The 25331-nt window shown below is 39.5% G+C and overlaps 1 protein-coding gene across 5 annotated transcripts in view; it reads right to left on the bottom strand.

The window, feature by feature from the left end:
• The window catches only part of LOC119745861, an 85559-nt gene that overhangs the window by 54682 nt on the left and 5546 nt on the right, over positions 1–25331 (bottom strand). For 4 of the 5 annotated variants that reach the window (XM_038222500.1, XM_038222499.1, XM_038222496.1 and 1 more), the window contains exons 1-2: positions 22136–22809; positions 5252–5730 (exon numbers count right to left, since the gene is read on the bottom strand). In XM_038222500.1, the coding sequence (XP_038078428.1) occupies positions 5252–5730; positions 22136–22222 (566 nt within the window). In that variant the 5' untranslated portion in view covers positions 22223–22809. Of the gene's footprint in view, positions 1–5251; positions 5731–22135; positions 22810–25331 lie in introns of those variants that run through there. The other variant, XM_038222497.1, reaches the window with a different exon arrangement.

Below are 25331 nucleotides of genomic sequence, written 5' to 3' on the forward strand. Positions count from 1 at the left end.
ATTGCAGCATTTCCAGTAACTCGATTTTCTTCCATGTAGCAAGAGGCTGTCCCAACCTACTCCGAGTAAATGCCGGCAGCGTAAAATCAACGCTAAACTGATTGACTGCTTAATTTGGTCCAATTTGCCCAAGAAAAGAATCTGTTTGCATGGCCCAGTTTCGGTGTTGTGCCAATCAAAACCGCTGCAGCCTGCCCGGAATGTGCTGAGGGCTTACTAGTCTGCGTGGTGCACCACGTACAAGCCCTCTGGTCTTTTCACAGTGTTGATGAAGGTGAGTGTCTGATCTAGGACCATGGAGTGTTGCCGTTGGTCAAGAAGATACAAGCCCCTAGTAATCTGGCATTCAAGCTGCTTTGGAGTGCAAACGAGCGGCAAATTTACCCTGGGGCTCTGCGTTAACTCCCCTAGCAGCTGTTTTCAAAACCTAGGGATGCAATTTGGATAGTCCAGGCAGCCCTGGAAGAAAATTCTAAATTGGTTATCAACAATATTTGTTCTGGGTTATGGAAGACACTGTTACCCACCCATCCTGTCACAAACAGTTTAATCTAAATGAAGCCCTAGTCGGGAAGGAGTAAGAATGTCAGCAGCTGACCTGTTTTCAGTGTTGCTGGTGATGCCATGTTGCGAGGACTTTGCAAGTCATTCCACTCACGACTGTCCTTGACCAAAAAGAGATTGTGAGCATTGGTTTGAGCATCCCAATGTAATGGTTAACAAATGTTGGTTGAATAAACTAGGCCAGACCATGGCCAGACCGAAATCAAGATCCCAACCACATCCCAAGAAATCTCCGCAGGCCAAGGTAAATGTCCGCAGCCACACATGTTCATGTATTTAACACTTCCCATCTCCAGTTGTAGACAAATTAGATTATCCTGCCAGCTACTAATGTTAAATATAGTCCGTTGAGTCCCCCAGGGCTTCACATTAGAAATTTATGCAATTTGAAATCACTGTACCTGAAAATGGAACATAATATTTGTTACCATGAAATGTAATTAATGTTTCATATAGCAGGCAAACTTAATTTAGCAGTAACTTAATACTGTTTCTGCTTATACTTCTACATTTTCAGATGTTCCTCTTAACTGTTCTCATCAATCTGTTCCCACTCAAGGGGCGTGACCTCACTTGACCTCTAATGGGGTCAAGCAGACAGCAAGGACCCATGAACAGACAGGGCATGTTGATTTATGCAGCAAGCCAAAACTCCCACTCTGGTTTGTTACATCTCTGGGAGTATCTGCCCAAGTTAAAGGGAATGTACATCATTGGCTTTTGCTGTAATTTTCAGAAATGGATGGAATTGGGGGGTTGGAAATATAAAGCAAATATAGTTACACTGACTTTTTGGAGGTTTTGGGTTCGAAAATGCTATAAAAACCAAGAAAAACGATCATTTTCCTGTAGTCTGGTCCCCTGACTCCATATAAGAAGAAACAGAGCAGTTTACATACATTGGGGAATTGTAAGGTCAGGGAACCAGTCTAGCTGGCTCGTACCCGTTCATAGGTTTGTAATCGATTGCAAACAAGTGCAATTGTCAATTGGGGCCAGTATTTGAAAAAAAAGCCAGTTGTTTCCAACGCTGATCGGCCGATCAGCGTTGGAAATTGATACAAAAATACCACTTTTCTTGAAAATGACAGTATACCAGGTGCCATAATTTTACAGGATGCTTTAGACTGTCATTTACCAACATCCTATTAAGGTATTTCGCAAAAACTTGGTAGTTTTATTTTTCGATGTTTGCAAATGTTGTATATTCCCTTTAATGCAATTTTAAAAATACTCTTGGATTTTTTTCAGGACAAATTCAAGAGATCTTGTGGGTTGACAAGATGGAGATCCAAGAAAAGTTTTGAACAAACAGCAAAGATCAAGTTTCTGAAATGAATGGAAAATAAGGCAAAGAGGCTAATAATAGAACAAGATACTGGTACCACTACCAGAAACAACACTCTGACAGACACAAAGACAAAACCCGACATTCGTGTAAAAAAAACACAGAAAAGTAGACATTCTCAAAAAAAGTGCAAACAGAAGACACAACTGAACAAACATTTTGGCCAAATGAGCAGATCCTTTTAAAAAAGTTTAAGGTTTACGCCAAACAACTCAAAAACTTCAAAGTTCCAAGCACAATTGTGTTCATCTTCCACTGAACAACAGAGGAACATGTATGAAGCCTCAGCGACCTTTTCCATTTTTTTTTTATTCCTCATCACAAATCCCTCTCAAGTGACAAACAAATCCTGGCCCAACAGAACCAGACAATAAGCCGGTGTCTGACACCATCATCAAACAGAAGGTCCAACAAAAGGAATCCTTGATGTGCAGGGGCGGAGGTGTCGGCTGCCCTTTTCATCTCTGAGACTTCAGGGATCTCTATTCAAGTCATTAAGAATGGCATGCCATGGAGCCAGGCATGCATGAGGGACAGTAGAGAAGACCTCTTGATGGAAGGGATGATTTCACTATCTCTTTGGCTTGGTCAATTGTGTAATTCTGTCTTTTGTAAGGTTCTCCAGACAGGCACAGGTCTGGTCTACCAACTAGAGGTCTGAGTTGACAGTCTAAAAATACTCTCCAAACGGCAGGGATATAGGGCTGCTCAAAGTCAGCGTGATGTAGGCAAAAATAGTTACTCCTGGTCTTGCTTGATAGGACGCTGGGATTACAGATGTTGATCCTCTGTTGGATTACTCGAGGGAATTCCACACCCAAACTTGAACTCCCGGTGGAGGGAAATGCCATCTGATTAGGTTCAGGCAAATTGCATGTGGGACAAATTTACCTCATCAAGTTTGTGCCCTTTTAAAATGTTCCCCATCTACATGTACATGTACTGTACCATAAAATTCAAACTTAAATTGGAAGTTAACCTAAGTAAAGGCATGGACTGCAAAGTGATGCAACTTGAGAACTTAATTTTATTTGAAGATATTAAACTTCCTTTAATAAAAAAAAAAATCATCCCATGAAAATTAAAAATTTCATATTACTTTTTTGGTGTCAAAAAGCATCTATTCACTCCACATAAATGTACTGTACACTTTTCACTTACGGTAATTAAAAAGTATTTCATTAATGCAGCATTTATATAAGTTATACCGCCAATGCCTATCCAGGAATAAAGAAGTGCCGGTATTTAGTAAAAATCTTTCCCAATTCCAAATGTTAACTGTCTTGTCTTGTTTTGAGGGTCTTTCTCTTCCCGTTGAGCAGATTTTGAAGTGACGAGATTAGCTCATTGAAAGTATTCGACCACAATACTTATGCTGCCATTGCCTTTGCAAAAATTGTATGTGATACTTTTTATCCCAAATAAGTGTCTTGACTTTTTTGTAGGGTCAGCGTCTTCCAATGAGAAGCCATTGTCTTGTACAGACTTGTTCACTGAAAATATTTGGCCACTGTGGTCCCGAAGTCAGATGGTTTGATGGGTACACACTTGTCATCTAAAAACAGTTGTTAAACTTTAATGATGATTAAACCCCGGGTATGCGGACACACTTGGGTATTTTAGCACCTCCTTGGACCATTCCAAATTTAAGAGCTCAAGTTCAGTTTTGTTGACCATCACGGAGGTCACTTCCTGAGTCAGTTAGCTTTAACGCTTTGTGAGCTCTGAAACCCAAAGATGGGGGTTGTGGTCAAGTGCCAGTATTCCCAACGGGAGAAAACAGAGAAGGAATGATAAGAACTGCTGGAAAAGTCTTTCATTAGCAGGTCAGTATACAACCCAAATGAAGCGATGAAGTCAAAGGAACGACACCGTGACTAGAATACAGCCTCCCATCAGCCGAACAGTGTCTGATTTGTCCTTCCGAGGCGGTGGTACCTGTGCAATTACCCCACTCTATTTGGGTCACTTTTACACCTGTAAAAAGCAAAATTCACAGGGGTCCCTTGGTGTAGGAAATCCAATCCATAAGATGTGGCACCTCATAGAGTTATGAAGGAATAAGAAAGGAGAAGGGCTGCCAAGGGATATGAACTTGAAGCGCCAGGAATATATCTGTCAGAGGTGACTTCCTGTCTCCTGAGCTTCTATCCAAACAAGACCACCCCATGGGCTGTCAGAATGCATGACAGAATCCAACTGGTAAAAGGTGGCTTCTTGATGTTTGTTAAAGGAGTTGTACAAGTACAGTCATTGGAAATTTTGCTCAGAACAGGAAACACTTTGCCATTTCTTGACTGTGATGTTGCCTTGCAATAAAAAGGGTCTTAATTTTATCCTTGAAAGTTACTCAGTCATAACTTTCCACAGATTTCTACAGATGTGAAACTAATAACAGGATTTTTAACGCCAGATATTCCTTCCCTTAATTATTACAGTTTATTTTTCTTAAAGATATTTCTATGTGTCAGGAAATAGGGAGATCATTTAGAAGGCAACATATACATGCATGAGAAATGTGCACTCTGTAAATATTTAAAGTGTTGTACTTGTTTTGCTGCGACAAGAGCCCTAAATTATGAAAGATTCGATTAAATTTGTTTTGATTATTTTTATCAGAGTTTCATTAAAAATTATTTTTAACAGAGGGCTGGCAAAAGTTACAAAAGGATTAAAAAATAAACCAAAAACGTAAGAACATTTTATAGAATACAATTAGAGTTGATGATGTCTAGGCCTTCTACAAATATACCAGTGTTCAGTCAACCTGGTGTCATGGCCTCAGCATTATGCAAACTTGGCCAGACGGGCAAATGATCATGGCCAGATAGCAGCCATGCCTGTGGGCTCGGGGAGTGGATTTACCACAAGAAACCCAGGAGGCACGAGAGAGCTGAGCAAGCCGGAGCTCAGATTTGCGTAATTACGACCAGGATGTCGCAGCTAAGCCACGGCGGATTACCAGCCCGCCGAAGCAGATGGAAAATTCTCCATGCGCAGATTATTTCTGTTATGCCCGCCCTTAAATGTCAGCAGTTATACGCATCAAGAATACGGTGATGGAGGGGGAGCTAATGGTGTGTGCGCAAATGTTCTGACGTCAAAGTTGGGAAAGGGTTAATGTGTGAATGTGTTCACTTTTAGACTTCCAGACAGGAAATGGACTGAGTTTGAGCAATAATGACACGGATATCAACGACCTTATGAATATTGTCTAAGTTAAACCGGTGTATGAATACAGTATTGCTTGTTTTATTTGACAACTTTCCCCTATTTTGGTTTTATAACAAACTTGTAGCCTTCAATGGAATATCATGTATGTAGTTTAAAAAGGCTTACCTTGCAAAGAAAGAGGCTGCAGCCGAGGTGCCAGCCATGCTCGTTCCAACAGGCAAAGGGGGTCCGGTGCCAGACCGCAGATTAGCTGGGTTAAACGGCGGTCTCATACCTGCAGCGGCTACGGCTAGCCTGTCAGCCTGTTGCTGCTGCAGGTGGTGTTGTTGCTGCTGTTGCTGCTGCAAGTGGTGCTGTTGCTGCTGTTGCTGCTGCAAATGGTGCTGTTGTTGTTGCTGCTGCTGCAAGTGGTGCTGTTGTTGTTGCTGCTGCTGCAAGTGATGCTGTTGCTGTTGCTGCTGCATCAGCTGCTGTTGCTGCTGCATCATCTGCTGTTGTTGTTGCTTGAGTTGCTGCTGTTGCTGCATCTGTTGATGGTGCTGCAGGTAGCTCAGGCTCTGAGGAAGATTTTGAGGTATGGACGGTCTCCCAACTGACATCTCCGATGCGGTGCCTTTGCTACTCGCCGATCCCCCATAACTTGCCTGTTAATGATAACCAAAATGAAACCACAAATTACTCTAAATGCCAATTCAAGTTAGTCTTTATCAAGCACAAAGTATACCCTGAACTAGAAACAGGGCATAATCACCACCATCTGCGACATTTCTGACGATTGCTGATCTTCTGCTGAGGGCCAAAACAACTGATAAAACTCCACCACAAAGGCAATTTAGGCTAAGCAAACAAATATTTTGATAAGATTTGCAAACAGGTCTGCTGTACAGCACGGAGGAGAGGTCAACATTATTGACCCTGAATTGGATTTTCATGGCTGCAAATATTAAAATATTAAACTGTGTACACCAAGTACTGAACACTGGTGTCCAAATAACAGCAACTATTTCAAGTTGATTTCTTTTTCAAATACTGTCTCAAACTACTTTTTTCATTCCCATCTGAAACTGGGACAAAAAGCAAATTTAACCATCAGCACTGTTTACCACAAATTTACAGTTTTACACAATCCAAGCTTGTTTGCTGTCCGCTCGTGATCCATTTTAGTTATGAGCTGCCTGGACAAGTATTTCATTACAACACCTTCTTGTGAAGTTGCACAACTGAAGCCAAGACTAGAACGGTCGACACGGATCACAACTCTGCAATCTGATGGGAACCGGCCAACAGAACCTGGTAACCGAACCCCAGCAAGTGCCAAATTGCCCGGTGCCGAGTAATGACTTTTTGGTAATGACGTAAAACAACGCAAGTATCGTTTACTATTAATATCCATGTATATTTTCTCATCAGTCGCGCCCTGTGTCAGGCTTGTGTCGCAAATGAAGTGTGAAAGTTTTTGATACAATTAACCTTTACGGAAGACCTACGGTTGCTTATTTTGTCTAACCTCCTTTTCAGTCGAGAATGTTTCACAGTAAAGGTGGGTGTATAAGAATGCAGTGAGTACAGAGATACTGGAGTCTGATATTTACATGTAGTTTAAAAATGAATGAGCTGTGCAATGCAGAGAAAAGTTGACAAGGATTTAAATAAATAGTAGCTGAGACTTTCAAATTCTCAACATTCTTCATCCCACTGAAGCTATTTACCATGTACATGTACATGTATACGGACTTACATCTTTTTTTTTCTCTTGAGCTGAATATAAGTTGAAATGTATTTAAATACATTGTACTGTACCGGTATGATCATCCTTTTTTCCAAAAGCCAACATTTTTTTCCAAGCCCTTTGAAGCCAGTGTATGTGCAGAAATTTTAATAAAAATATTTAAAAACTCCACTTGGGACTTTCACAATTTCTCATATGAAATCATTGGTGAATTCACCCCTGTCAGTATCGATACGTACTATGCACAATGACACGAATATAAAACAGAATTGGCAATCATTTTGAAGGCTTCGTTTCATTTCAATATGTCATGCTCTGACAAATCCTTGTTCAATTTTAATGGGTTTTGGATACAGTTGATTAGAGCGACGAGTTGAAAACTTCAGCGCAGCTGCAGAGGGTCAAAAGTTCTCTAAAGATTTTATGCCCCCTGTCTGACTTTCAAATGTCAGTGAACGGTGAAGAAGTCAAGTTTTTGTCTAAAGTTTAACAAAGAGGGACAAAGGAACCCCAGTAAAATTTGATTTTAGCATGCAGACACGGATGACTGAAGAAAAGTTTACCGACCAAAGTGAGGAGAGAAATATAGTCGTCAAGTTCTGCACGTACAATCATAGAGCTACAAACCCAGTAGCTCTCTGATACAATGTAAGATCCTGGAAACCGATTGGCCAAAGTGGTAAACCACTGGTGGCCAGTTATTGAGAGATCAGCAGTTAAAATGGTCACAGACATGTAATTGGAAATTTAGAGAGAAAAAAAACGAGGAAATGTCAAACCACACAAGACTTTGTACAGTGTTTTTTCAATTTGTAATGGCATTCATGAGAAGTAAATAAGTGCGAGTGCAAAATAAGCTTTGTGTTGCCAGAAGTTTTGAATGAAAGTCTTGCATGAAATCGATCAAAATGATCCCTGCCTGAGCTTAAAAATGCGACGCCAATGGCACATATGGAACACCGTACAGGTACTTTTGGCCAATTTTCAGGGACAGACAGACAGACAGACCATCCGACCGATCGACCACCAAGTGACATGTAGAAGCTCCTGCTCCTGCCAGAGCTTAAAAATGAGGAAATCAGTGGATCCGACGAAAAGTTGCAGGCCTGATGGTCAGGTTGGCCAGAGTGGCCTGGATGGACAAGTTGACCAAATCGCCAAGGAACCTGCTTGTCTCGATGGGTAGTTAGATGGATACCCTAAAATGATTGGGGCATGTCACCACAGGTACAAACTGGCCATCGCACAATGGCCACTGAATTTGCAGGCCACAATGGACGGGTGGATACAACGACTAGTCAAGTGGCCATACTATGGTTATACCAGTAGATGTGCCGGTACATGTTTTACACAGTGAACTGCAAAACTACCCTTTCTAAAAATTTGAGAAAATAGAATGAAAGAAATCCATGAAATGAACTACGTTTTTGAAATACAAGTCTGTAAACATGACTCATACAAAAAATAAAGGCTAAGCTGATGTAACAAATCCACGTGCACGGTAAGAGAAACGAAATGCGAATAATCTATGTCCTGTGGCATGAGACAGTTTATCTGAAAATCAAACTGTGGAGGAGAAAAAGAAGACCCAGATTTCAGATTTCTATTAGATTTCCAAGTCTCCGGGGTTGTGATCAGTCAGAAGGATCTATCACATTGCCAACAGCTATTTAGGATCACCCTATTCATCAGACCTCTATCTTTCAGGTTGAGCCTAACAGAAACAATAGGGGATGGGAGATGGGATTCACTCCCACGGGCAATGATCAATTTGGTTCCATTGGGTGTCCACCCCCCTCCCCCCCCCCCCCAAAAAAAGGAGCATCTCTTTTCAATAATTGTGGTTATCCCAGATGCCTGGTTTTCATCCAAGTTAAGCTGGTAAACAGAGGTTCTGCTCATTGTCAAATACCGGGACATGTCCTTATTCTATGCAAGATCCCTTCAGGCATTGGCATAGTTAAGTTTAGAATTTTTAGGAAATGGAATTCTTTTGTTAAAAACAGATGTACATTTTGTAAAATTGCATAAAATAAAACCACAGGCCAAAAAGAGAAACCACAATCTTTTGGAAAAGGTAGCCTACTGGGAAATCCTTACATCCACATACAAAAGAATGATTGATTAGGCTTTTGGAGTATGACATGGGCCTTCCTTACATTACTATTATACTTGAGGTAATTCTGTAAGACCTAACAAGAGAGCTTTCAAACTGGTTTCCTGAACTCCTTACCAAATTCAACAATGTGCGTCACGACCAAAAACCAAAAACAGAAATAGTAGGGCCTACACGTAAGTGCCACTTTTTGTTTCTTTTGTTACTTTCAGTTTCCAGATAAAATTGTTCAAACAGCTTGTAAATAGGCAATGGGACTTTGACATTTAAATACATGTAATCAAATAAAAAAAAATAGTACTGTTAAAAAGTTTAGTTACCTTTCTCACCTTTCTAAGGCACTGTGAGTGGTATACAATGCATAGTGTAACAATTGTATCAACCCATTCCAAGGGCTGATCCAGAACCAAATTTTTTTTGGGGGGGGGGGAGGGGGCAAGAGGGCTCGAGTACTTCTTTTTTTTTCAAAAAGGGGAAGGGGATTAAGTATATAAGTCATGCGCTATTTCCACATCGTGATATTAAAACTAAAAGGTACAATGATGGCTTGCCAGGGAGATACAATGTACATGCAACATATTAATTCATTCCCTGAAAGGACATTTTATAAAAAATCAATAAAGAAGATTCATTTCTTCTCAGAGGAAAACTGAATCGCTACCAAGATGAGCAAGTTTTGAAAATAATTCCTTACCGAAAGGTTCTGGGATTCAGTGCAATCAGCTTCAAGAGGAATGAAATCCTCTGTCTGGTTTGACAAAACACAGAGAGACCTCCCAGTCCCACTATGTTCTCCAGATACTACACCAGATTCCTCAGAGTCTGAGGATCCATGGGCACAGGACAGGACTAATCGCTCCATAGTAACAACTTCCTCTGCTGAAGTATCCAACTGACAGTAAGTAAACTCAAAAGTGCTCTCTCGTCAAATACACATGTATCCCAAATGAGTGCAAAATCTTCAGTTGTCCTCCGACTTTGGTACATGCCACACAGGACCACTGACGTTCTCTCATTAATCTTTACAACTCAAAAGGCGCACTGCGCTAGACGGGACTCCACGCTTTGCTGACAGTGCGTGACGCCTATTGTCCCTTCGCTGATTGCGTCGGAATGAACTTGGCCATAAAAAGCAGACTTCAGCCGTCGTAAAGTTGTGAGTGGCGCACATCACAAAGGATCACTTAAAAAATTGCTGACTCCAAATGTGACCCGGTAGAGAGGGGAAAAAGAAGGGAAAAAACAGCATACTTGCAGACAGTCACAGTCTGTCCATGCTTCAAACAAATGACTCCTCACTTGCAAATCATTTCCAAAAATCTGGAAAAGTTCCAAATTACAATTCTCAAGGTACGTCACTTTTAACTTTAGTCCAATTTGCTATGGCCTGATAAATGAATCATCCACTTCTTTTTTACTTTTTTTTTCCAGTGAAAAACTTGTTGATGAAGAACCTTTTACCAGAATGTGTAACAATTCAATAAACTTTGGTTGTACAGCTACAAACTACATGTATCTCAGAGCCTGACCCGTTTAAATTTGCCTTTGTATTACAAATATATCCATTTCCATTTTCAAATGGTTGCCAATTTCGAAAACGTTTTGAATCATGCTCAGTGACTCCATTTGGTCTGGTGTCACACTATTCATCTATTGTTTTCTTTTGAAGATGCGGTCTGGAATCTTCTCTGGTAGGTTTAGGCAGGATGTGAGAAATTCCACATTGCCTGTATAAGAGGTGAAGTCACTCAGTGTTGTGTTTGCGGTTGAGTTTGGTGACAATGCCCACATTATATTGACTTCCTCTATAAGGATAAAGTACCACTTTTTTAGAGTTTGGTGAAAAGAAGAACAGCTTTAAACTGTACGATACATCTTTGCACGGTACATCTTTACACACGTTTAAACATTCATTTGGAAAAATACTTAGGGGTAACTCAAAGTATCAAATCTGCTTTAAGTGGATAGAACAGACATTTTTTTCTCAATATTTTGATAGATTGCACAGCAGACACTTTCTTTTACTAGGGACTGACACACTATCGGTTTACGTAGTACAGTATAAACTCAAGAAGTACACTCGCAAAACTGAAGTTATAGGTTCAAGCTACCAGTACAAGGACTTGAATTTGACAACACAAAAGGCACTGAGTTCAGGCAGAAAGCATTCTTTACGTACTTGACCACAAACTGATTAAAAAAGGGCCATACATTCTCGGAAAAAAACTACACGATTCAGAGAAAAAATATGTCAGTCTGTATCAGTGTTTGTTGGAATGACATCATATGTACATGTATAGACACAATCATTTCTATGAGTGGTTTTTAGAGCATGTAATAGTTCTTATAACCAGTGAACTATTCAGATTTGTAGACTTCAAATACTTGAACAAATCGCACAACTACAGTACATTCACTTCTCACTTTTGTGTGTACACACCTGTGCAAATCTTTTACAAGGAAACATGCCATAATTAGGATTTTTATGACTTAAATACATTTAAAACAGCTTTCCTGCCATGCTTCTATGACTTTCCACCTCCTTTGTAGCAGTATTAAAGGGAGAAATTTCAACTTTTAGTTCTTATGCAAATGAAAATGTCCATATTCATGAGCCAAAGCGTGATGTCATTCAAGGCGGAACAGTAGTGTCTCTATAAAGTTTTCTTCATTTTCTTGGAGTAAGTTTCACTTTTTACTTGTTTATCATGTTAAACAGCTTGTTTGGACAATCGTAGTAGCCAATATTTCTTCAAAACTTTTTTTGTGGGTAATTTTGAAGGACTATTTTTTGTACTGTTCATAATGCACTTTTGACAAGGAGTACCTTGTGTGACAAAAGCAAAATAGCGCCCTCTTACATGTATTGATGAAAGGATTTGCTAATAATTGAAAAAAATACCACTTTCTTGTCACTTCCAATGAAAACAAGTATTAAGATATGTAGGTATTGTTGCAACACACAGTAATGTGCATGAAAACACGATGAGCTGAATTTCCACTGCATGTTTCCTTTAACAGGGAATGGGATAGCCCATTTGATATTAAAAGTTTGTTTTAAATTTTGTATCCTGTGAATTCTTGTTGTGAAGAATTATTTAAATATCACCTCATCTTGCTTAGTCTGTAACACTACACATAGCAATAGGCCTATGTTTCAGCTTGCATATAAAACTACTGCTCAATAAAAAAAGGGATCATCTTGTTTTAACAAAATGATTCACCACTCTACATGTAAAACAATCCCTAAATAATTCTGAAAAACCGAAGGAAAAAAAGGAAAAGAAGTCTAGATGCCAGATCAGGTCAGGTGATCTCTGTTATGTGTGTGTATTGTGACCAAAAGCTGTAAAAACCTAGAGATTTCACAGTAAACGTGGATCCCAAAATAGCATCAGAAGTGGTGCTTGGACCTACTTTTATGTTGTATATCGTACATGAAATCCTACTCATACACGTAAGTGGTGTGTACATGTTTATATTGCACAGAGGAATCAATTGTATTTATAACTACAATGTATGCTGAAAATGGAATAATGATGAACTATTGGACTTGGACAAAGGCCAACACACATGAAGAGCTACCGTATGCCACTTCAACAGACAGGGGAAAATGATGACAAAATTGATGATGTATGACAATGGTACTCAATATCCAGTCTCCAAGTGTTGATGTGATTCTGCTATTAACATAAACACTCACTACTCTGGCGGCGCGAACATTTATCGATCCGCAGAACAACAGACATAAATTCTCTTAATTTTTTTCATCAAGTGTTCCCATGGCAACCACAGCTGAAGGTTTATTAGCAATTTTTTCCCAATTGTTGGCACTGACTACAGGTTCCCCAGTGCAAACAACAACAGAAAAACATCACATCTGCATCTTTCAATAGAGCCCTGAGAAAACACCTTGTTGTTTGATGAAGAAATGGGCTGTTGTGTTTGAAGAGGAGGGGCCAAAATCACCCCGAGGACCCTTGGAGGGAGGAAAAAACCCCTGGGGCATCCCCTAAGGAACCCGTGGTATATGATGGTAAGGGCGAAAGATGCAAAATCAATGATGTTGGAGAATGGCTCAACCACTGAGTATGCTATTGATGTTGGGCATGAACAACAGAGGGAGCCCTATAGCTCAGGACAAAACATCGGAGTGTAATATTTATTTGCTGGTTCGAGCATGCTTCCCTGAACGGATTTGCAATACACTGTATAATTATTACAACTTTAGAGTTTGGAAGGTCCCTCAAGTTAGAACTCCACCTCACTGGTTACCAGACACTGTTACAGAATCCCACATTGAGAATCGCTGGTTACCAGGAAAGTGTGCTTCATTCATTGTGAGGGCTCACATTTTTATTACTGTGGAAGTACATGGAAATGAGCTTAAAACACGATGCACTACTCAAGGAATATATTCATTATGTTACAACTTCTATGTTTCAATAAACATTCTCATTCTAATCCCTTTTGCACACACTATCATAGTCAACAATTGAATGTTGAAACAAGGTTGTATGCTTAAATCACCCGCCAGCTTTAGGCTTCTTGCCAAATCAATCTTTACGATTAGTTGTCTTTCTTTTTTCCAGGAGTCCTTGTTGTTACAATATATCATGATCTTAAGCGTAATCCCATTACGCCTTTGTATGTGCCGAACACATTGTAAGAACCCCCACGGGTCTCGGTGAATGCAAAAAGGTTCATTGATTGGACGTCTTAGTGTGAAACACTCATATTGATTCCAACGACTGCCATATCATGATGGAGGCATTCATGTATGCTCGCAGGAAGGCAGCGGGGAATATTTGAGTAAGTTGAATTTATGAATTCCAATATCTTTATGATATCACAAATACCTGATCCTGAGCACTTGGGATGTAATACTGCTTGAAGGCTACTTGGAGATGCATATAGCTTGAAGACTGTAGCAATTCTACTTTTTTTAATTTCAATTTTCAAAGAAAAAACATTGAGTCTAACAAAACCATTGACACTATCTGCAGAGATTGTACGTATCGTATTTCAGTGTTCGACTTCTTCGTATCAAAATCCTGTACAGTCTGGTCTCTTTTATGTGCAATCAAAAAATTCCAAGGGAAAACGAAACTGACATAACTAGGTAATCTACACAGTCTTGGTTTACTTAAAACTGAAATCATTCAAAGGTGGAGCGACTAAACAAACCAACAGTCTGTCAATGATGCTGGTAGTCTGCCAGAAAATGTGGACTTGTCATTTGAATTATTTCATACATGTATTTTTGTCTTTGCTGGCACAGATTTTTGTTCTTGGTTCTAATTGACGCTTACGCCAGCGTCTCCGTAAATATACGTGAGCAATGCCTGAAAACTGCGGGTGGTATACTCGAGCAGGCAAACAGTCATCTTAGGAAATTCGCATGAATGTCAAGAAAAGAAAACAATGACGACGAGCCTGATCAATAATCACAAGGTTAGTGGGGCTAGGAGGAGGGGAAGGTTTGAAGAGCTGGGTTAAGTGGCAGGCTGGCGTCTGTGCCTCTCTCTCGAACGCAATACAATGATTTGACGGTATCGGAGCCGAGCAAGGAGACCATTGGTATCTGGAGTTGTATGACTCATTGCGATGGAGCCACTTCCACTCAAGCACGCTGGCCCTGCTCCGCCTCAGCTCGTTCCGGCGTGACAATAAACGCCGCTTGAGTTTTCAAATTCAAGGGCACATTTGCCGTCTCTGGTTTGGCTGGTCTTGGTCATCACTGGAGACCATCGCACAAAGACAACGAAACGGGGCGGTGGAAAGAAACGAAAGATATGGCCATCGAATAGCAATGAATAATGAGTAGTACATATATTACATTGTACATTTACAATATGAAGTGCATGAATGAGTACTATGAACCAACACTGCAATGCTTAGAAAGTGCCCATCTTCTAAACAGATTGAAAGAATTCACTTCATAGAAACATGACCAATCACTTTGCTCCTTAACCCAACAAGCCATCAAACCAGCCAATCACAGACTGTGACTACAAGACAATCCACTTCTGATTGGCCCAGACAAATATGGATTCATGAAATCATAAGTACTTTTTTTAAACTTGTAAAATAAATTTTACACCACTAAAGAAAAATGCATCTCCTAATGATTACCACACAACCACCGAAGAATGGGGGCATGAGAAAGACTGTGGAAGAAATTTCCCACATGCCAATTCTTTTGGTTCACCTGAAAATATTCCACAAGCAAAAAAAAAAATCAATATGCAATATACATACAGACATGCATCGCCTGCATATGTGTGTATTTCGCCGAGCTGTCAGTTGAAATGAAGTCCGTGCCCCAACAATGCAGGCACTGTGTGCTGGTGATGGCCGTGCTCAATTTAACACATTCGCTCCGCCTGGAGAAATATTAATTTGGCAATATTGTTTGTTGTCATCCATACGGCAACGATATCATCTCTTCACAGACGGAAAAAGACTCCGATTCTGAGATGGAACAGATAGCGTCCGCGATAAGCAGATGCTACGATAGCATCCAGGGTGGTATTATAATATTTCTTCTGTTTGGATAAGAACAGATTATTTCATTACTGGAACTGCCAATCCAGTTCATTTAATCCTGGACAATATTCGGAACAAAGCCTGTTTTGTTTAAACAAACACTCGTAGACAGTTTGGAGCTTTTCCCAACCAGACAGACTAGCCATCGCATTATACAGATGACAAGAAGAAAACAAACATGGAATAAAATAAGCGGGCTTCTCATTGTCTAGGAAATGCTATTAGGAGTGTACTTAGTAGGTTTATCATTGTATCTTGATGGTATGAATCTGGCAGGCAGGGTTTATCACAGTATGGATTGACTGGCCTGTCAAGGTTTTGGATAAGTTGTCAGTATCAATGTTATAATCATATGCTGTGCAATGCGTTCCTTGACCATTGAGGATCTCGATATTAAAAATCTGTGAATGTTTCCGCTGCTTTACCTTGATTTTTTTCCTGATAAATGTCTAATAACTGGGGTCAAATTAATAGAGCTGCTTGCAACATTTCGCTGAGTGCAGAAAATGTCTGATAGCCACCCCCTCCCCCCTAAAAAAACAATGTAAACAAGTGACTGTTCTCAGCTATTTTCCCTTCGGACATTTGTTTTCGTCATTGGAATTTTTTTCAATTTCTCCAAATTGGATGAAGAAAAATCAGGCTTTCAAGTATTCCTACTTTTCCCTACTTTTCCTAGGTTTTTTTTACCTTGTTAATACTTTTCCTACATTGTTCTTGAAATAAAAAGTACACACTTTTTCCTACCTTTTCCCCACAACTACGGAAAATGACATCTTATAGAATACTTTTCATAACAAATATTTATACACACTGTCATATGTAAATCACACAATGAAGGGCTTGGGGGCAGGAGTACTGCAACTGTATTTCCAAGAGCTTAGTTGAGGATGGAGCACAAGTGTGAGTACACAACATGCAAAATGAGGCTTATGATGCTGTGGACACGGGAGAGTATCAACGAAAACTACCTCTGAAAGCCCGCAAAAGTCCTACTTTTATCCTGATTTTGCCCTCCAAGTCCAAAGTCCTTTTGTTCTGGGTTTTTTTTGGAGGGGGGGGGGTGGTTGAAAATTCTGATCCTACTGCTTTCCTACTTTTTCAAAGGTCTGGGTTTGCTTGAAAGCCTGAAAAATGTATACTCATTTCTAATCTATTGAAACATAAAATATACACATTTTTAACAAATTGTGCTGGTCAACTTCAATTTTGACTGCATGTACTGCTCAACTAATTAGCCCGTATCTTTTGAATGGAGTGAGCCTGTTTTTCTACGCTTTACCGAAACTACTTGCCAAAATTACTTTCATTTGTTTTTTTTATAACTATAACTGTGAATCTGAGCCCCCAAAATTGCCAGATTTATGATATTCAAATCATTTCAGTTTGAGTTTTGTAACAAAAGAATTAGGAGAAGTAAGCACCTGTATCGACTGTCTAAACTCAACTTGCAGTTGAAATGGCTGGCCATTCTCCTATCTATTGGCACTCTGAACAGAAGTGAGCAGCCACAGTAAGTGGATATGCTGTTAACACCTGAAAACACTTGTACTTGCAACATCTGAAGAGGGAACACGCAGGATCAAGTTGAAGGTCAAATGTGTTAGCATCCACCCAGAGTACTTAAGGGACAGGCTCGGGCATTAAGAGCCTGCACTGATATTTTGCTTGGATGAGCAGTACAAATTCTCTTGGTAAGTAAATCTCCTTGAAGCTTGTTTTTGCTTTGAGTCTGATACCTACTGGAGTATGACAAATGTCCTATAATAATTATTACCCTGTGGTGTGAGGGCCTGACAAGCTAGCGGTAATATTTAAATATATTGCCTTGTTAAAGCCACAATGTTGCTAACGCAGAGTTTTTTTTCATATTATTTCTCAATCAGGAAACTCAAAAGATACATTGAGTAAAAACCGAGACAATGGGTGATTAAAGTGTTTTAAAATTATTCTAGTCTTGCAACAAAAAGTAACACAATTCACTAATCATTATCAATTGTAGCTACACCACAAAGACAATTACTGCGGAATTTCACCAAACAGTTTATGTGCAGCTTCAATTTTTTTGCAGACAGCTTTAAGTTCAGCTGTTACACATAAGTAAAGATATTGTTTCATTAACTCTGCTCATATGATTTTACTGCAATAAAAGTCTTTAAAGTTTTTATACTGAGTTCTTACATATTTCTTTGTAGTCAACCCAGTCAATTATGAAATGAAACAATGGCAAAAGAAATCATTTTGAGTTTTTTCTTCTTCAAATAAAGGTACAAGATCATCCAAATTACATAATATATTCCCACATGGGAATTACATGTAATTGGGCACTGGTAACTTAACTTAAATCTTCGCCTACATGTGGTTAACGTCACATAGTTTTCCAAAAATAAATGGTACCCAAGAATCTCATTGAGACAACTTAAATACATGAGCAGGGGACCGTCCCTTCCTGTAAATCACACAGTGTGAACTGACCAATTAGATTGTGACTTCTAGTCAGGTGACCCCGAAAGTTCAGTTGAACTTAGTCACAACCACTTTGAGAAATAAACCAGAGGTGGGCGGGACTCACATCCAAATCTGGAAATGTCAAGCCTTAGAAAGGAGAACCTCAACCCCCCCCCCCCCCCAAAGTTCAAGTTTGTCCACCTCTCTTATAAACGTTTCAGTCTGGAAAATGTATGTTGTCGGAGACAGGATGTTCCACAGGGAATAAGTTTAAGAGAGTTGTCACTGTGTGTGGTTGTGTTGCCCATTCTGACAACTGCTATCGATCATTTCATCCTGATGACAGAATGATTTAGACTTCCCATGTAGCTGGATGTGTCAACGCCACTGCAGAACCACGCTTTAAATATTTTTTTCTTCAAGTCTTAATATGCACTCACGGATGCTTACGATTTCTTACCGTAGTTTATTCTACCGCATAACCAACGAGCCCCAAATGGCAATGCACTATCCAGAGGTTGAAATGTTAAATTTCTTAAAGCCTCAAAGGGCTGCATTTGTGAAATGAAGAGAAGCACGATCGTTACTCCTTCCCCTGCCATAAATTACTATTTTTTTGTTTCTGTCACTGGCAGAAAGATTGCATTAAAATTGAACCATGGGTACAGTTAACATTTGCTAATGGTTCTCTAAAACTCATTAACATTCATCCCCAGAGACAATTTGAATCAATTTTAATCTCCAGGTTTTAATTAAAGATGCAGGTTATGCAAATTAAGAAGTCACTGTATGTACTTTTCATGTCATTATTTTTAACTGCCAGAAGTCTTACATTAAAATTTCATTGAGTGGTCTGGGAAGGTGTAATAATTTCCTCCCACATCTTGTGCAAAACAGATGAGTGGGCAGAGATCTTTTTGTCTCAAATTTAGCAAAAATAGTTTTCAGTTTGAATATTTTTTGAAGATGCCATTCCCTGCAGATTAAGCACCGTCGATATATTGATATTACTTCATTATTCAATATTATTTTGATATCGATATTGCCAATAGCAATTTTTTAATCATATCGAAATACCGTACCAAAATTTTCAATATTGAGGAATAGTATCGAAAATATCATAAATGCGACAGATTATCGTCAAAAAACATCTCCAGTTTGTGCTTTTACTTTGCATTTAACGTTTGCTGTATAATGAAACAAAACTTGGCGACAACTTGTGCTTGTGACTCAAAATAAAAAACATGATGAAATGCCAAGCGGCGTCGCTTTGTGCTCTGCGTTCGCTGGAATTCGCAGTCTCCTCCAATGTGAAACCTCAAAAGAAACCGCACATTCTGGACAAACTCTCAGTGCTGAGATTTGTTCTTAAAAGTTTGAGCAATATGCGCCAGAGAAAGTCGTGGAAAATTGGGTCCTAACTTTGAAAAAAAAATTAAAAATAAAAAAAAAAAAAAAAATCTAATGGTCATCTTTATGGTCTTTTACTTTTACATGGATAATCGATATTTCGACAATTATCGATATTGGATTTCCGATATATCGATTATTGAAAATTCTGGTAATGACGGTGCTACTGCAGATCCCTGCAAATTAAGTTAATATTTACTATCTCAATGGCAATAACTTACACATTTTCCTCCCCCCCCCGACCAAAAAATAAAAACAACAGTAACTTCAATGTCACTGCTACTAGTGCTAAAGGAAAAGTAAAATGAGAAGAATAAGAAAATGAGGAAAAGCTATTCATACATATCATTGTTTCATAAACAATTCCTTCCACACGTGTGCGCCTCTGCTGAGAACATCTCCAGAAGATTATCTTCAATAAAAATCTGATTACCGAGTTAAAATCATTCTTAAAAGCATTCGCGAATGTTCAGGATATGCATCACTCCCTCATCCCTGCCTCAGACAAGTTAATCAACCTTAGCAGACGACCGTTCCACCACAGGGCATTACAGCCGTATTAATTACACGCAACGCTAGACAGTAATTCACACATTTTAAGCTGCCATTTGGACGTTTTTGGTACCCTGTTCCCCAGGCAACCGTCTGTCCATTTTTGCCCCATTTTGTTGGTTCATGCCCAGTATGCCCCAATAACCTTTTGGGTAGGGATTAACAAGCTGTCTAAACACAAACATGCTGGCTGAACCATAGAACTAGGAAAACAGAATGCCATTCAGGTGTCGACAAACACTGTGTTAATTTAGGCCATACATACAGAAGTAAAACCATTACAGACCACAATGCACCTTATGTTATTGAACCACCTGGCTTTAATTTATTCTCCCTAATCCAATTTGCTTTACGTCTTTCCAATTTTTCACCGTAAACATTTTAACACACTTCAATATTTTCACGCCAGTTGAAGAAATTGTTCTGACATTTATTAATAAACCAGAGCACTTAGCTTTTAATGACACAGCTGAAATTCATGGGTTTTAAAAATTGAATAAAAATCCCCTGTCAAAACAGACACTGAGTCGCAGAAAAAAACATCCATTGTAAATAATTTTAGAGTAAACAGAATCTACAAAACTTCAAATGAGAATGGAAGACAATTGGACTTTGAATGCATCATCAAAAAGCTGCATGCTTTAAAATTGCTGGCATACATTGTAAGACTAGTAAGAGGTGAGAAATAATAAGCACACGTCACAGGTTAGTGACCCCGGCTCCACACTACATTGCAGACCTGCTCACACCAAAGTGACTACCATTATGCATAATATGCTGTGCAGTGGCAATGCAAGTCCATGGTATTGTGCTGTACATGATACAATGCTTCCAACGGCAACCAGTAGATCATGTCAACGTCTTGGCTCTGTTGGCTTTCCAGATACATGTGCTACATTGTAAATCTTTCCAGAGAGGTTTGTGGTCTACATAATGAACTGTAATAACCAATACCATCAACTCCACACCAAATTTTCTGGTTTATGGCATTTTGATGACTTTACATTAATTGAAAATAAGAAATTGAACCACAAAGCCTCAAAGGGAAACTGACCAGGTGAATTATAGCAATTTTTGAAAAGTTGAACAAACACTTAGACTGGTAGAGCACCTGAACAGTAATCCGGAGGTCGCAGGTTCAAACCCCGCTCCAGTCAATTTGGTTCAACTTCTCAAAAATAAGAAAGATAGTTGAGACATTTTTGTACTGTAGTGATAGCATTATAGCATGGTGGTAGTGGTGTTAGACATTAGGTTGCCGAATCACATTGCAACACAGAACAGCAGTGAATATCCCATTATCTTCGCACCCTCACCACACAATGCTAAGCATCTCTGGATGAGTACACAGAAGAGACAAGACATATCCCAGCTGACTCACAGCATGCATGCTGGGGATGGCATGGTATCAACAGCTGGTTCCCCACAATAACCACAGGTGTCTTTGTTTGCCTTGTTTGCCTTGTTTGCTACTTCTAAGAAAACAAGTCAACCGCATCGAGCTCAACTCAGAAAACTCAGAAAAGAGAGAAGATGAATGTGCACAAACCATGAGAATGAAAATAAGATAAAACCTATGGTATAAGGGTGGGAAAGCACAGAAGCAAACAGATCTTTGTTTCTGCTTAGAGTTTACTGGAGGCATGATTTTGATAAAGAGAGTACTGAACATGCACTTCATTTCGGTCCTACTAAAATGCGTCAACAAGTGTCAACTGGCGTCAACAAGCACCAACAGTCGTCAACCCAACGTCGACAAATTTTGTATAAGTTTGGAACAAGTTTGGAACATAAAAAAAGCTTTATGGTAACAATAGCGACAAAGAACACCCTCAGCATATAAACATAAGTTAAAATTATTTCACAAAGGCGAAACGTACGACGAGTTTGTCGAGTTAGTATTTTTAAAAAGTGCACTGTTAACAGAAACTCCAAATAAACAAACTAACAAACAAACAAACAAATAATCCAATCCAACAAACCCAACAAACAGTAACAATCAAATAAAACAAAAACAGGAATACACCTTAAAAAAATGATGGCCGGTAACTAGAAGAGTGCATTGCTTCAATGTTTTATAATGCACAGTGCACCACGACAAATTTATGCAGACAAGGTACTAATCTGTTCAAAATCTGAGATTCGTTTCCTAAGACCACATACACAGAGCCTAGTCATGCTGAACATGCAGTAAGCTTATTGGTTTTTAAAATTAAATCCATTTATTCTGGGGAGGTAATTTTACCTGACATAGTCTGCGTGTGGGCGGCATACGTTTGTCTCTCCGAGACGTAATATCCATTAGAACTGGCGTCTTTGGGTGGTACATCATTCATAGTATCGTAGGCATGCAGGCAATATAGATCACAGCACATCCATGGATGCTTAATCCTATCTTGAAACGCAGTTCACTGCTTGCCAAACGGGGATGTATGGAAACTCAACAAACCGGTGAAACTTGGGTCAAACTGAAGAGGATGTTTGCCTTGTACTCATTCATTCTGATGATAGTATACACACAACATGAATTTGCAGTCACAGCAGCAGAATCGTCCGTACCGTCACTCTTAGCTACAAGATGACAAGTTTCGTACAAATTGCAACCACAGAAAGCTGCAATACAGTTGGATAAGCACACAGTACAACCTGTGTAGTGTTAAGATTTCAGCCCCACAACTGGGACTGAAATTTCCCAACGGCTGATGCAGTCTAGTCGTCAAGATGACAACTGGTCCATGTGATGATAACACCTTTAAGTCAAGCACGATTGGGTTCAGAATCTTCCTGTATTCTCCAAGACTGTGACTGACACTATTAAGTACAAGTCCAAAGTAAGACATCAGCAAAGCCCACTGTGTGAAGAGCTGAGTCACAGTTATTGTTCACCCTTCGATGGTCAGCACTCCAGTGAGAGAAGTTAGACCATAGAGCTAGGTGGCTTTACACCCCCTATATATCTCTACATGGAGTGATATGTGGGTCTCCATCAACAACCCAGTAATCAATGAATTTCACGCCTGTCACTCAGACCCAACAAGCCCACACACTTCAACTGACAAAGCCCATTGTGTTTGCTTTTAACAAGGTGGGAAAAAACTGGACTAAGCAATAAACCGCAAGACAAAAAGGGAATTATTATGAGCCCCCACAACCCACCCCAGCTTCATTTCACGTTACACTAAGGATCCTGTCAAGGATTTGAGTCATACACAAAGGTGTCATAAACCCATGGGTCTGCAGGACTGAACCTACAAGTTGGTCAAGTACTTTTATGGTCAGATATTCTTTGGCCAGTGACGGAACAGATGTAAACCTACTGGCTCTCTCTCCGTTTTGTGAGCCCATGCAAGACTCCACAAAGGCTTGTTCGTGTTCTCAAAGTGTCTACCAAAAAGTTACCACAATCTCTTGTGCATAAAGGACACACACGTTTCCTGTGACAAGTATCCAATTTATAGACGAAACCACAATTACAAGAATCCCGAAACTATTACCAAGTGGTGAACCATTAAGCCCTGTTTCATAAATCAGAATGGTTCCGAGTGCATTAAAAAAGTTTCCAGAAATAAATTGGAAACATCTCTAGGCTCTTTGGGAAACTTGTAAAAAAGTTTAACAGATGGGAGGGAAATGTACAGCTGCATGCAAGGGCAGATCCAGAACACAATTTTGGAGGGGGCCAAAAAAAATGTTGGTCCCCCAAAAAAGTGGGTCAAAAAAATTACGGCGTGGGGTTCGGGTCCCGCTTAAGGGCCCCGAAAATTTTTTGGATTCTAGATGCTCTGTGGTGCGATCTGAGGCAATTTCTGACCACTTTAACCAATGTTTTTTGAGGAAAAGATGGTGATGTACTCATTGCCTGCCTTTATTGCGATGTCACATGAAAAAATAAGAAAAATTCGTTTCGTTTTGGGGGGGGCCATGGCCCCCTTTGGCCCCCCCCCCCCTGGATCCGCCCTTGGCTGCATGGGCATAAGTAGGGTAGGGGGATTTTTATTATTACAGATTACTGTACCGTATCTTGGCACTCTTCTCGACAACAAACTTAAACTTTCTAAAACTCAAAAAAAAAAAACCAAAGTGATTTAACACCAATAAATTCATACCTCCTGATATGTACCGGTCACTACCAAAAGACCTAATTTCTGAAGATAATCCTTGTTTCTGAAGCTTTGCCTTTTATGCATCATGTAGGCCTACTGAATTTTGAAATGTAAAAAAGAACACTACATACATATTAATACTTCCAATCTCCAGTGACCATAACAAGTGCAGGAGTTTACCCAGAGAATTCTATTTAAACTGAAGTGAAAGGAAAACCTTTAGTGTTCTCCATGGAGTTCTGATGTCTTCTCAGTCCTTAATCTAGACAATTTAAAGACAGCTCCACCAAACGCCTCCCTCTCCACTTTGAGGGTGTTTTCACAAGTACTAATCCAGTACTAATCCAGTATTATCATCATCTCAGTGTAATTACACTTCAATTATCTGGATACCCTGGAATTACATAACATGCAAGACTTGCTGGTGGTTGCTTTAATTGGGATTTGGAGGGAACTATGGAGAGCTTGTACATGTACATGTACATCATGCACTACGCCAGGCTGTACAGTATATTAATGCAAATTTGCATCATAGGGCTATATTTTAAGAGGTATAGCCTTGGTCAAGAGACATTCGAGGGTTAGCATCTGAATTCTGATGATCCATGGTCAGCCGCTAAATGATATTGATAAACAGTACGGGTAGCCGCACTGTATATTAAGCACGAACAGCAACCTCATGCGATAGGCTATGCAAAACAGTTGATGCTGTTCGAATGCCCTGGCACAATGTGGCTTTTTCATGAAATTTTTTGTTATTTTGTCGCTCGATTTATAATAATAATAATAATAATATAGGCATTTCTATGGCGCTTTATGTAAAAATACCTCAAAGCGCCTCACAATAAAAATTATAAAACCTTTGGGCGATGAAAATACTCAAAATATGAAAGTTACTTACATGTAAAGTGCTACACACTTTAAAAATACCGTACTTAGAGTGCTATAGCGTGTTATATAGCTTATTACGTACTTAAAGTGCTATAGCTAAAAAAAAATAGCGTGTTATATTTGGTCTGTGAACTTCAAACTTGCTAGAGAATGTAACCACACTAGTATCTACATGTAGCTCTCTATCCATGTAGAATATGAGCCTTAAGCACTGAATAACAAGCTCATTTCTATTCGCATACCATTACTAGATCATTGCTGGAAATCCAGCGACAAAATTAAAAAAAAACAAAGACGAATGGATGTGCCAAGGGGTTGACCAGCAGAAATTGATTTGCATATTTTAGCTTAGCAGCGTGAGGTCGCTGTTCGCACTCCACACAGTATACGTGTGATCGGGTACGGTAAACAAAAACAAAAATCTTGTAGACTCTGTTCAACAGAGAA

This window comes from Patiria miniata, unplaced genomic scaffold (genome assembly GCF_015706575.1).
Source record: "Patiria miniata isolate m_02_andy unplaced genomic scaffold, ASM1570657v1 HiC_scaffold_7, whole genome shotgun sequence".
In the NCBI taxonomy this organism is placed as follows: domain Eukaryota; kingdom Metazoa; phylum Echinodermata; class Asteroidea; order Valvatida; family Asterinidae; genus Patiria; species Patiria miniata.